This window comes from Oenanthe melanoleuca, chromosome 2 (genome assembly GCF_029582105.1).
Source record: "Oenanthe melanoleuca isolate GR-GAL-2019-014 chromosome 2, OMel1.0, whole genome shotgun sequence".
Taxonomy (NCBI): domain Eukaryota; kingdom Metazoa; phylum Chordata; class Aves; order Passeriformes; family Muscicapidae; genus Oenanthe; species Oenanthe melanoleuca.
Genome location: NC_079335.1, coordinates 100,158,033 through 100,172,510, shown reverse-complemented (window position 1 = coordinate 100,172,510; position 14,478 = coordinate 100,158,033). Strand labels below are relative to the sequence as shown.

The following is a 14,478-nucleotide window of genomic DNA, read 5'->3' as shown; positions in this document are numbered from 1 at the left end:
AATCCAGTGAAAAATAAAAATGTAAAAAGGAATTTAATTAAAAGGAACCTGATTTAGAGTTGACCGATATTTTGGCATCATAGGAGAGAGAAGAACAATTATTAAGTACTCCAGAAGTCAGCAGACAGACTGATTTTTAAATGCTTTGAGGCCAGAGAGCACCTTCCCTATCATGAAGGTTAATGATGGGACTTAATGGGGAATTTATATTCCTGCTGGCAGACTGGACCACTTCTGTCCTATCTGGCTGACATCAATGGAAAGATGTTTGTGAAGCCACTTCAATGAACATTTAAGTGCTATGTTTAGAGCCTGGTAAGATGATACAGAGCCTTTGCTCTGCATCTGCTCTGAGTGAGCAACTGGGAAATGCAAAATGGTCCTGATGCTCTTACTCCAACAAAATGGGACCAGGGGTAAAAAACTCTGGTCAGAGCATTAAGAGCTATAAGACCTGTTTCTACATCTTGCAGTGTCTCTGAGACTAGGGACAAATCTCTATACTGCTCTCTGCAGCTTACTCCCCCTCATCTGTGGCAGAGTGATGGCATTTATCCAATTTCATAAAGTTTGCTGGGATTTGGGGAAGTTACACCTTTGTACCATTGTACTATTTGGTAACTGCCCCATTATAATACCCAGCTGTCCAGGCAAAATATCAGACTAAATAGCAATAATGGCATGCTTTTCTTTTTTGTGGAAAAGCATCAGACTGGCTTTACATTTACATTTGCTCACACAGAGCCAGTATGGAGTCATAGATCTATCATATTAGCAGTGTCTAAATAAAGCAGTTAAATGTTCTTTGAAATCTCTTTGTGATTATCTTTCCTGTCTGTTTTGATCCAGTGAGAAGAGATAAAGTCCATTCTGGTACCTGGGATATAAGTGTACAGCTATACAGTCAATAGATTTGCAAATAAAAATTTTAAAAATACATATATAATCAAATAGACAAGTAATGCAAAATACATGGCAAAACTTGCCTATGGGCATAACTGAACAAAGTAATTTTGAACTTAAGTGGATTTCAGATGCAGTAAAGTATGACAGAAATTTAAGTGGATTCTGGATATAGTAAAATATGATGGAAATTAGAAAAGCAGTACATTACAAATGGCTATAATGTACATTGTGCACTCCAGGTAATAGATAGCAATTTTTTAAAAGGTGCTTTTTAAGAAAATAAGTGACTCTGTTTCCTGTAATTCTTTGTCATGGAAAGGCATTGTGTTCTAACTGAAAACACAGGAATATTTAGCCCAGCAAAGCAACCTTAAAGAGAGAACAGGGAAATTAGTGGATTTTACCATTTACTATTTTTTTTATTTCTGTGGAGAGAATACATTTGCTTTGCAAAATATATCCTGAATAATACTGTAGTAAGGTCTGAAAGCAGATGTATATGTGCCATGCTGTGGCTGTCCTGAAAGCACAGAGACTAAACTGACAATTGCTAAATGACATTTGGCTTTTTTTCCCAAAATAAACCATGAGCTCAATATCAGAAGCATTAATACCAACACTTCAGTGGCAGGGGTCAGGGCTGGACTGCATTAGGCTGCATTCTCTAGGGTTTGCTTCCTCAAAGAGAGGGCAGATGGGATGGCTGGGAAATCATGTTCCATCTCTGCCCTAAAACTGGCTCAGAAGGATGTCATGTATCTCTCCTTTTTTGCTTTGGGTTTTTCCTGCTATATGCTTGTGGCAGGAGAGTCCATAACTTCTACACATCTAAGGAATCTCTCCAAGGACACTTGAATACAAACTAGTGTGTTCCAAGGTAGTCCAACTTTTCCATGCTGAGGACTATCCTTCTGATGTCAGTCTAAGGAGTACTTGGCTGACTTTGACCACTTAATCTGCAGCTACCAGACTTCTTGCCTGGCTCAAAAATTCTCATTACTTCAAACATTGCAAGAATTATATTGGTTCACATTCACGTCGTCTGTAAGCATGACTAACTAGCATAAGTTCTTTTTGTTTTTTTATTTTTAATGTAGGGAATCAAACAAAATATCTCTGGTTTTTGATCTTATTTGAGAATCCTTTTTTTTTTGTTCGTTCTGTGAGTGCAAATGAAGAATTGTGACAGACAAATATAATCAGCAACAAATATGTCCATGGCCTGTCAAAACAATTGTCATGGCAAACTTTGGTTCCCTTTTCAGGTCTGCCACCAAGGGGTTGTATTAATGTAAAGTATCGATCTGGCATGAACAAATTCTGCCAAATTTAATAAGTTTTTAAATTTTGATGGGTTATTTATTTATACTAGCAGGCTTTCTGCTGGAATAAGAATTATCCTCCTTTTTGTACCTATTGTGAAAGACAAAAGGCACAATTTCTGTCTAGCACACTGTGGTCGATTAGAGAGAACTTTGTGTGCTTGATAAAAACTAAATGCATAATTGTTTGAGATGCCATAGTTCACAAATGTGACTTATCTCAGGCAAATCTGTCTACATGCTCTTTTCCTTCCCATCCTTAAAGACAGATGCTGTCTTGTTAATGTTTGCTGTAGCTACTTTGAGATTCATAAACTAAAGATGTTTTTATACAGTACAAATATTTATAATGATGGTCTATATAGAATCAGGTTTCAATTTCCTGTGCTCCCAAAAATACACCCATAAAATATGCAGTGCACTTTATGGTTGTCCAAAATAGCAACACTCAAAATAGATCATGGATGCCAATATGTTATCTAGAAGAAAAATTAAACTGATCCTAGAGTGTGGGAGACCAGGATCTTTGTTTGGTTTGGTTTTGTTTTGTTTTGTTTTGGTGTTTTTTTTGTTTGTTTGTTTGTTGTTTTTTTTTTTTTTTTTTGTTTTGTTGTTGTTTTTTGTTGTGTTTTTTTTTTGTTTTTTTTTTGTTTTGTTTTTTTTTTTTTTTTTGGTTGGTTTTTTTTTTTGTTTTGTTTTGTTTTGTTTTGTTTTTTGTTTTTTTTTGTTTTGTTTTTTGTTTTTTAATTTTTGTTTGTTTTTTTGTTTGGGGGTTTTTTTGTTGTTGTTTGTTTGGGTTTTTTTGTCTTGTTTTGTTTTGTTTTGTTTTGTCTTTTTGTTTGGTCACTGTTTTCACATTAGAATCAAACACTGAAGGAGATGAAAGCTCTATAGGACTGGATGCTTCCCAAAAATGATTAATTAAGAATTAAAAGGATTTTAACTTTTAACTGAGCTTCACATTTTTGGTAGTATGTAATTTCAGCATCTCTTGCTGTAAAGTGTTCATCTCAGACTCAGTAATCCCTCAGACAGTGAATTAAAACTCACTGATCCTTGAGTCTGCCAGAAGAGATGGTATGGTAAAGACGGAACAATGACCAAATACAGAAAGATTTTGATCTTGGATAAATTGATTTCAGGGCTTGCTCTTCTTAAAACCAGACCTGCCTAGGTAGAAAGAAAGATGCAACCACTTTTAAATCAATTTCTAGCAATTTTAAAAATGTGTATAAATAATGGTTACAATGTTTTGGATAAGAGGTGGAGCTGAAACTAGTTTTGCTGCTGCTCTTCAGTGCCAACACTAAAATTCAGGGAACTGGAAAGTTCAAGAAAGTGCTGAGAGGTGAGCAAAAAGAAGTGCAGAAATTGTTCAATCTATTCCCAGAAAATCAATCTCATGGTGGACTTAAAAGATTGTCATGGTAACACACAGTCACTAAATACTGAGTCCAAGTCCCATTTGAAGGTCTGAGGCCCAGAAGAAAGAATAGAGTATTATTACTGTGTAAGTCAATCAAGGATCATATAAATCAAAGTTCCAGAGTAAGGGGGTCTGTATTTCTTTTGATGGTTAGAGAGCTCAATAGTTGCTTTCATTCTGGCATCCCATAAGTTAACATTAGTTATGTTGATAGTCTTTGCTATAAACTCTACAAATACAGGAGACTGAACATGAAAATATGTTACAGCAGCTTTACAACTTGGGCCACAATCTGATTGTGAGAGAGAACAAGACTCCCTTATGTGGTGACGAGCAGTGCATAATGAGCTACAATCTCAGGATCTCTTTAGACTACAATGAGCTTTTTCTTCCCCCAGCTTTGCATTAAGAAAACACCAATTCATTTCTCTCAGGCAGGATCATGCCCAAAGGCAGCATGTTTGATGGAGACTCGACTGATGATTCAACAAACCTTTAGTATGTTCTAATAGACGGGGACTTCCACTTTCTTGGAAGCACATGCTTTTTCCTGATGTGGCCCCATAGGATCTTTTCCTAGAGGGCTGAAACTACATGGCAAGAGAAACACTGAAGGGAAAGAGCTTCAAAATGTCTAAAAAGCATGTTACTACAGTTGTTAAGCATTCACTAATGACTCACTCACACACATAAGGTACTGGTCAATGAGACAAATACTAGCTGCCCATTCATACTGCTAACTAAAAAATAGGTTTCTGGAGGAAAAAAGCATGTGGATGTAATTTTTTGTTTGCAGATGTGTGTGCCTGCTCACCACAATATAAAAATTATTGTTTCAACCTCAGCTGGATTAGTGTAGTGTAGAAAGTAAATGAGTGGCAAAAATAGAGGTTGCAAGAGGTGAAGACAGACTGTTGTGATTATTCAATTAGAAAAAGAAAACAATGACCAAAACAGTTGATAAACAGTGACTTCTCACTTCATGATGTTCCAGTTCATATACATGCCACAGACACCTATAGGCTGTCCTCAGACACACTGAACTTTAGTGAAGAAGGCATAACAGATATCAGCTTCTAGCAGGAGTCTGGATGAATAGAGGATAAAATAGTTTGAGGCACCACTTCCATGCAAAGAGAGTGCCAGCCAAATAGAAAAATTCTAAAGTGAAAGCAAAAGAAGAGACAAAGTGAGACTAATGTTTGACTGTTAGTAAAAGTGCTGCATTGTGGCGGATAGAGCTGTGCAGATCTTTGTGAGTATGTTGCTAAAGTGCCTTGGTATTCAGAGTTGTCTTCCATTCATTCGGGAAAGACTGAAGTAGTATTAAAAAAGATTTTAGGATTAATTAGAAAATTGAGAGTCCTATCAGGAAGCTTTCCATTCTAAGAGTTGTGTTCCCCTGACTGTTAAACCATCCTTGAATGAGACAGAAGTTTTTTCCTGCTTTGGAGGGAATGGGGAGGATCTAGAGGATTATACAAGCAGATGAGGACACTGGGACCAGGAGGGAGAGAGGTCTGTTGTTGGCACTTCCTGTGAGATGAGAGGACCTGATAAGAACATCCAGCTCTTCAGCATGATAGCTTTCACAGAGGTATTAACTGCAGGCTATTTGGATCATACATTTGGGTTTCCTTTGCAAAACTGCTTTGGTTTCTGGTAGACCCAGATGCTATTCCAAGAAAATACCTTTTGCCAATGCTCATTCTGTTTTGGCACCTGGTTTAAGCTGTTTTGGCAAAGAGTGAGCTGGCATGAGCTGTATCACCGCTAAGTGGTTTTGGTCAGACTGGTTTGACAATATTTCTAATCTTTCTTATGAGTAGACCAAATATGGTTCTGCCAGAAGTCTGGGAAGCAGAGTCCAAGGAGAAAGTGACTCAGGCGGAAATTGAGGTAGGCCCCAGAAGAAAATGCAATTCAAAATCAGTTGACTGTAAAAAGGCAAAAAAGATAAGGCGTTACATTAATGCAGTAAACGTAAAAAAAAGTATTAATTTCTTGTTTCCCATGTCATGTCAGGTCTATTACTTCATTGTCTTCATAAAAGACTAAACATCCTCTTAAAAAGAAAAATTCTCACCGTGATTCAGTTTTTTTTCCAAGGCGCTACTTTTTATGACTTTTAATGCCAGCATAAATCTCAGAAATTACATCAACTTCCTATGGAGTAAAACCTATCTAGTTTGGAAAATTTTTCATTGAGCTAAGGCTTTAGAATAGTGGGAGAAATATGAATTACAATGCCCTATTCCAATGAAATTAAAACTTTTATCTTTCTGCTTTGAGTCAAGTCTATTTTGCTATGAGTGGTAGGTGTGTTGAGTATTTCTAAATCAAACTGAAGCTTTGCAATGAATCTGCGCCTCTGTTGCACTCAGGTTTTTTACCAATTTTGTTTTGTTTTGTTTTGTTTTTCTCTTTTCTTCATGGCGACATTTAATTACTTAAAACTGGAAGCCTGAGAGTTGATCACCAGCAGACAGGATTATCATGTTAACTAGGTGTTAGGCTTTAAGTGTTTGAGACAGTTTTCCAGCCTTGCGGGGTGCCTCTTGCTTTCTTCAGATGAAACAAGCAGAACTCAGGGTCAGCCCTGGTGGTGGAGTCTTCCTCAGTCAGCTCTGAAGAGCTCTTATGGAACAAGAAATATTGTTGTGGCCCCAGGTGTTGTGTCACTGTAGCACCAAGGGGACTGAAGGAAAGCAGTATACTGATAAAAACATGCCTTGATATCTTGAGCATAAGGTGCTGAACATAACTCTTTAAAATTATCTGGCTCACAAGGGATGAAGTTGCTGTAAAACTTTTAGTTTTGTCTGGGGTATTTTTTTATTATTAATTGATTAAATTTTGCTAAATCTTTCTCTCCACACACATTTCTTGCTTGAATAAGACGAATTTTTTTTCCTCAAATCTTGCAAGGATTCGTACTAGGGAGAGAAAAGGTGTGAGAAAACAATAAGCAAAGAAAGTCCTCTAACTACAGACAATGAGTTATTTATATACATTTTTAAATCTGGAAAGGTAAGATATTAGCAGTTAGCAATGATAACTATTGAGATTTTTAAAGAACCTTGAATCTGAGTATCAGCTCAATGACCATGCCCTTTTCAAATACAGAATGAAAAATACTGCCTAGAAGACAATTCTCATTGCACCTTTCTTCTTGGATTCTTGTAATAAATTAGATCAGTGTTTTTCCAGAGAACTAACTGTTGACTTATGAGTTTTTTAAAAATTTTTTCTAGATGAAACAGAGGCACACATTGACTATGAAGATAACTTTCCTGATGACAGATCAATGCCTATCGCTGACAATGGCCATGGCAACGGCAAAGAGGAAATTGAGCAGGAACAAATACAGCTTTCCTTCAGTAAAAGTTCAGAGGAAAGGAGAACTGGAAGTACCAAAGTGGTTACTCAACACACAGACATTCCTGAAACAGGAAGCAGGGCACCAACTGAGTCCCCTGTGTCACTCTTAAGCCAAAAAAACTTGTTTTGGTTTCCATCAGAAACATTCAGTGAGCCTGAATCCGAGAAAAAGACAGATGATTCCACTAAAGCACAGTTTTCTGAAGGTGATAACCACATTGGAGGGAAGACAGCCTATGATGAACCTGGTGTCAAAATGTTTTATGACAGTGAGGATTTCCCCATTGGACCCATTCTCACAACTAATGATACAACAAGAGTGATGGACACAGTTGCCATCACTGACGAGTCATGGTTAGATGGATATCCAGTAACACAAGAGGTGGTAGAGGATGATGAAGAGGGTGATAAAGTTGATGGTTCAATGGGAACAGAAGATGACATCATCCTCACGACTGACCAACCAAATCATGTGGAAGTAAGAAAATCGGGAAACGGCAGTCCTGCTCCAGAGGAAGGTCTAACACAGATTGTGGCAGCAACAACAGGGGTAGATGATGAAGGGGCTAAAGAGACACTGGTACCACTTACGTCAGTGAGTGGTCTGGAGAACTTTAGTGTAAGCAGGGGTTATGACGATGCCACGTGGGAACATCTGGCTACATCTCTGGAAACTGTGACTCAGGAGCCCACTACAACAATGCTGTTTGACATAACCAGCTATAAAACATCCATGTCAGAAGCCTCTGTGACCGTCAGTCCCTCCAGTCAGACTCCATACATAGAACCAAGAGACACAAGCACCTACCCAGAACAAGTAGCAACCACTGCAGCAGCTCCAGACATCCTTACTGACACAGTGTCCCAGGAATTAGCTGAGCAAGAAAATCTCACTCAGGGCCTTGGAGAAAAGCCTGTCCCCACTTCTGAGCCATGTGAGGGAGAGGATTGTCCCAAGCCCAATAAAGGTGCTATCATAGCAGTAATAGTGATTCTTCTCTGTTTGATACTGGCTGCAGCTGTTCTGGCAGCGTGGTTTTTCAAAAAACGGCAGCAGAAAAATTCTGTCTATAAACTAAATGGAAGGTGTCAGCCCAGACATCACTGTTACCACCACTACCACCACCAGCACATCGAAATGCAGAAAGTTTAACCGGGGCCTTTTGGCAGAGATCAGAAGAATAAACATATTGATGCTAGAAGAATCACATGACTCATGAATGCTAAAATCCAGCAGTGCAGAAAGCAGAATAAAAAAGGAAGCTAGAAGAACATAGAAGACAGAAAAGATTTCATCCTTTTGAAATTGCATCTAGCACATTTGACTTTTCAGAGCTAAATAATCTGTACTTTTTATCACAAGGGTCTTTTGGAGACACCGGCAGGACACAGTGTGCTCAGTAGTACATCTTAAATTTGTTCTGCTTTTACATTTTGCTCCTATTAATAATAAATTAATTGATTAATTTCTGTGTTACCTGGTTATAATGTAATGGTAGGGCTGGTCAGGCCTCTTTGGTCTGTTCTCAGTGGAAGAGGAAAAGAAGGAGGGAAGAATGGAAGAGGGATGTTTCTGGAGCAACCACACACTTGGTGTTTGTTCCTTTTTTAGGACCTGCCCAAGCTGGTTGGGATAAACCACCATAACAAATTATTACCAGATGTGTCTTTAAAAGAAAAACTATTTGCTACCAGACTTTAATGGATAGTATTGCAATGATTACTAAGGTAATTTTCTTCAATGTTGTGAATTTAACAAGCCGCAAATGTTGGATCATAATGCTACTTTTCTGGAAGGTGTTCTTTTAGTCTTAATGAAGAAATGCCATTCTTATAACTAATCTTCCTGTAGAAACGATGATATTTTCCTGGAATTCAGAGAATACTGTAAGCGCCATTCTTCCTTGAGTATGAGCAGGAGAGGAGTCAGAGCACCTTTGAACCCAGGTGTTATGATGAATAGCCTCTCATTACAGAGTCAAACACTGAAAAAGCACTTTCCAGGGGAACCCTATCTAAAGTCAGCTGCTTTCTGAACACGCTGTTGACTGATCAAGATACTGAACTTTAATTCACAGCCAGTAGTATCTCTGGCAACTGATGCCATGTGTAATACTTTAGCCATGTGAAAATCTGTGGAAGGACTGATTTTGCACCATTCTGCTCTTGCATTGGCTGGAGGGGTGAACATTGGCTCTGGGAGATGGGCAGACCCTTTGCATGCGGTTTATTGTGGTTTTAAAGCAGACCTAGGAAAGAAATAAATTGCATCTTGTTGATAAAATGCACTCAGCTTCTAGACTGGGTGTTGGTGTTAAAGCACTGAGGCTTTTCCAAAAGCACATTCCATCTCCAACAGTTCTGGAAATAAACAGGAAGAGAGGGGAATGTGTTTTCTAGAATCCCTTAGAATAGTTCGTATGATTTTAGTATGAGGTCTTCCTTACATTTCTGATTGAACAAGAGGAAGTCTGGCAACTGTGAATAATCTGCAGGTCAGAAATAAATTCATCTGCCATTCAGCCTTAGTCAAAGAGTAATAAAAGGTGTCTAGGTGGAGTTCATTCCATATTCTGGCTTGAGTCACAGTGGAAATCACCGCTAACTCCATGGAAGATAGGCTTTATGAAATGGAGTGCAGAATTGGCCCATTTTACATGCAGCCATCAATCTCAGGGCTGGCAAGCAAAACAAAGCACTTTTAGACAATGGCTATGGGTTATTTTGGAGAGTTTGACCTCAGAGGGGTAAGAGTTGAATCTTGTTGCCTGGCAAGAGCTGCAGTAAATAAAAATGACAGAAACTGTACAGATTTGTAAATATGTCTCTGGCATATGCATGACTTTATGCTTTTAACGCATTCTATGAAATAAATTAGAATTTCTGCTGCAAACTATTTTTTTAAAAGCAGCTAAAAAAGAAAAACCCAACTTTATAGAGATCGTTAACTCAACTAAAACATATAATTTGTAATCCCATGGAAATATGCTGAAAAATAAACACAGGAACATCCATTAAAAATATTGCTTAACTGAAAGGTACAAGTAGGTGTTACAGTTCTGTGTATCATTCGAAATGAAAAGTCAATTCTATTTGTCCCAGGAATTGGATGTGTAAAAATGAGACTCAAAATATAATTACAAACACAAATTGTACAAGGACTTTATTTGAGACTTAGAAACATTTGTTATTCATGAACCAGAAGAAAGTGTACATTAACATAATGCTTTGGAGTTATTTAAATAAAACTCAAGTTACAAAAACATCAGGAAAGGAAGTGTGTCCGTGTGTTCTTGTGCAAATCATCCAGTTTGCCCACAAGTTTATGGAGAAAAGATAGGCCTGTTACTTTCATAATTCTTGTAGAAGACAATTTGTTTTTAAAAATATTAGCTAAAAAGTGTTTAGCTTAGACTGCCAGCCCAGCTCTGCTTCAGAACATCTACATTCCTTTGCAGCATCATCTGTTTCTTTTCAGGGTTCTCACTTTTCCAGAGTGATACAGGACGTTTGGGGAAACTAATAAACAAATGGGCATAAACGGCTCTTCAATGATACATTTGACTTAAACTCCTTTCTGTGTGTGAAACTTGGCTAATCACCAATAAGGGGAATGACAAACAATATATACATTATACAATGAATACAAAATCTTGTCATGTTAAGGTCAAAATAGAATAGGAGATTAATAACTTGGGAATCAAGGCTGAAACTGGCAGCTGCATGTTGAAATTAAGAGAGGAAAAAAAGGGGGGGAAATACCAGAAGTGCTTTTGTGATGGTGACATCCAGCCACTGATCTGTTTCTCTGTGATAAAAGTAATGTATCATTCCCCTCTAGGAAACCACATATTATAACAGGCTAGTCAGAATTTGCCCACTGGGATCAAGAGTGAGACATGATCTCCCTTTCCTCTCTTTTCCTTTGTTAACCTATCAGTTTGGCCCCCTCAATTCATACAGACCTTGTGCTACGATGTCTGGACAGAGACTGTACAAATTTGCTTCAGCAGGCTGAAAGTGACACTGTGGGGTGTGACATCACAGCTACCGGCAGTGTTTGGGGGTCCAAACCCATCCAACCCTTGTACAGAGACACTGTGCTCATGCATTTTCGGTGTTTGCTAAGTTCTCAGGCTGAAATCCCCTCAGTTTCTGTGTTTGCCCTAGCAAATTATGGTTATTGTGTTGTGCTGCCTTATTGCTTACTCTACCTCAAAAGCTATTATGCTGGAGATTTGTTGCCATGTGCATTGGACCCAGCATAGATTGGTTTTTTCTTCAATTATTTACCTTTTTTTAATGCCTAATTATTTGTAATGCAAAGATAAAACATAATAGATTTCTGTGAAAGACAGAATATGTGGGTATGAATGACCACTTAAAAACTGCTCTTAATAAGAAAGTATTATACCATCATAAGACTTGACAAACTACAGAGTTTCCACCATCACAGGAGAATACTTAACTGTTTAATACTTTTTCAGATAAATGATAGTGAGAATAGAGCAAAGGCAGAAAGTCCCTTTTTTATTTCCCCTTAAAGTTAATAGTCATATAAAATTACTTCTCTGACTCCCATATTTCCACTTGAAAGTAAGCAAGTACCATTACTTTGCAATAAAATTAATCAGGAAAAAAAATTGTTACTTCATGATGCTGAAAAGACCTGCCCATGAGATACATCAATGGGTAGAAAAAGTTAAAAATAATAAAAGAAAACTTAGAAAGTTTTTCTACAGGAAAGGTTAGCATTTATAAACTTCAAAATTTGAACTCTCTACAGAATTTAATTTCCATATAACATCAGTATTTTAAGGAGAGAGAAGAGGGGAAGGAGACAGATGCCTAAACCACTGAATACTTCCTTGCCAAAAATAAATAAATAAAAATGTATCTATTCATTTTAATATTTTCTCCTAGGCACTGAAGAGGACTCAAGATACAAACCCCTGATTTGCTGGGTGTGCAACCCAACTTACTTTGACTATTTCTTACTTAACTCCTTTTTTGTGTAGAGCTAAAATTCTCCACACTAGGTCATTCAAGTCTTGAGTCACCAGGAAAAAGAAGTCGCTGTTTAAAGCATGGCAGATGACCAAAAGTTCAGACAGCTGCAATGAAGGATTAGTTGTGGGTTTTTCTCACTGCCTTGCTACAAACTGCATCACTGCTCTATGTTCAAACATTATTTAATGGGAATGTTTTCTCTGGCACTGACTACTTCTCCCCACAGTTTAAGTATTGAATTTTTTAAACTGAAGTAGCTTTGCTTTACAGCTCACATTAGAACTTAAAAACATATTTCCATAGTAGCTGACACATGCAGGCAACTGTTTATTCTCAGTACCAGCCATAATAAACACTTGTACTTTTATAATCCAACAAATCTTTGGCTAATCACAACTCCATTTTCAGAGCTGGGAAATTTGCATGCTATTTAAACCATTTTTCATGAAGACTCTCTTGAAATGGAAAGATTTTCTAAGTGTACCTCCATTATCAACACAGATCAATAAATCACTGTAAAGGACATGAGCATAAATGGTGGGTATTGATGGCAACAGTCTACTGAGAAAGAACTCTGTAGAGCAGGACATACTATCAGATTTTCAGGGGGATAGTTTGTCCAGAAAGTATGGAGAAATGGCATCTCGTTGGTTGGATGGCCTCTTCGGGTGAATTAAGAACAACAACTGACTAAATTTTGGGTTTATATTCTAGCATTCCAAAGCAGTAAAGCTCTGGAAAACTGAGTAATTTGAATTTTCTTTTGGCTCATGCCTTGTCAACAGAAGTAATGAAGGTCTGCTTGCAGGATTGCTACGGCAAATGAAAGGGCCCAGCAGGACATTTGTATTCCCATTGAATTTGCCAGAACTGATAATTCTAAAAGTATTTGCTTTTCATAATCTATTTTATTGGCAATTGGAATTGCCAAAGCACAGAAGTATGAAGCCTGAAATGCTCTTTTATGGGAGCAAAACTAAGTTTTGAGGAGAAAAATCACTACTATCCTTCCATTTTTTTAATGAATGTTACCATTTGTGAGCATGAATTCGCAAGGAGCCTGTAATAAAAAGAATTGCTACAGTAAGAGCAAGCATTAATTTGAAAAGGATTAGACTATCAGCAGAGTCTGGAAATGCACTGATTTTGAACCTGTGCATATCCTCCCTTACCCAAATTTTAGTTCTTACATAAAAAAGACTGTCCTGACAGCCAGCAGTCAGGTGTTTAGGTGTTTTTCACCTGAACAAATATCCACCTCAGTGTGACACTGTTTCTGACTTAGTTTAATCTTCAACTTCCAAGCAGTTCCCCAACGTAGGACCCCATTCAACAAGAAAACAAGCTCAGGACTCACATGCATGTAGCCAGCCCCCTGTGCAACAAATCTGCCAGAAGATGGATTTCACCCACCACTTGCCTCTAAGTGGTGAAGGAACAACATGATTGAATTATTGTAGACTTGCTTGTGAGCACAGACAGAGCATCAGAGGCCAACAGCAGCTACCAGAATAGCCAGCTTTGTTATTAGAAATGTGAGTACTTATTAGAAAGTGTAGCTGTACAGCTCTACAATAGGCAATACTACCACCAAGGTGGACAGAGACACATACCAATGCTGCATTCCAATCTGTCACATGAACAAGTTGTGCTCAACAAAGATGATGCTCCCATGAGCTTCAGCATCATACTGTAAACCTTACCAAAAGTAGAGACAAATCTAAATATCCCATTAGGTTAGGCAGAAGCTGCTAACGTCTGAGGCAGACAACTCACAACTGCAGGAATTTGGGGTGACAGAAGGGAGGCAGGAAAATTCCCACAGCCTCCCAAGAAGAGTTGGCAGTATCAGAGAAGTGGAAAAAGAGACACTAAGCTATTACAGTCACATGTAAATGTTGGCATTTAACAATAGCAGCAGGAAAAGAAAAATCAGTTAAAAGAACCTGAGAATGCTGAAAGAAGCCACAATAAATACTGAAGAACTGGAAGAGGAGCTATTTCTCATTAGAAAAGAACAAGGGTTTGAGAACTACTTGTACTTATTAAGATGGAACTGGTTTGGAATACATAGTGGAAATTAAGAAAGCCAGAAAAAAAATCCAGATACTCAAACAAAATGAAAAAGGGATGATGGTGCCATCTCATGAGCCCACAAGAGTATCAGTTGTCTCCTCAAGTTAAATCAAATGGTAAAGCACATCAGATTTACTCTAGGTAGGCTTAAGAAAAATAAATCATTGGCTAATGGACATCTTAGCAAGCCATGAAATCCCCACCTGAGAAGGCACACTGGGAGGGGAGTTTAGCTGCAAAATCAAGAGGTGAGGAAATGAGTGAACATGAAAAGGGATTAGCTAAGGAAGCCTTGAAGACCAAATCACAAGCTTGCCAGAGAATTGATAATATCTGAGAGACTTGCAATAACCATTG

The 14,478-nt window shown here is 37.9% G+C and overlaps 1 protein-coding gene across 1 annotated transcript in view; it reads left to right on the top strand.

The window, feature by feature from the left end:
- Positions 1-10,297, top strand: part of SUSD5 (sushi domain containing 5) — a 32,929-nt gene extending 22,632 nt beyond the window's left edge. Inside the window, exon 4 of the mRNA XM_056482829.1 lies at positions 6,909-10,297. Within this exon, the coding sequence (XP_056338804.1) occupies positions 6,909-8,188 (1,280 nt within the window). The 3' untranslated portion in view covers positions 8,189-10,297. The remainder of the gene's footprint in view (positions 1-6,908) is intronic.
- Positions 10,298-14,478: the final 4,181 nt, after the last annotated feature.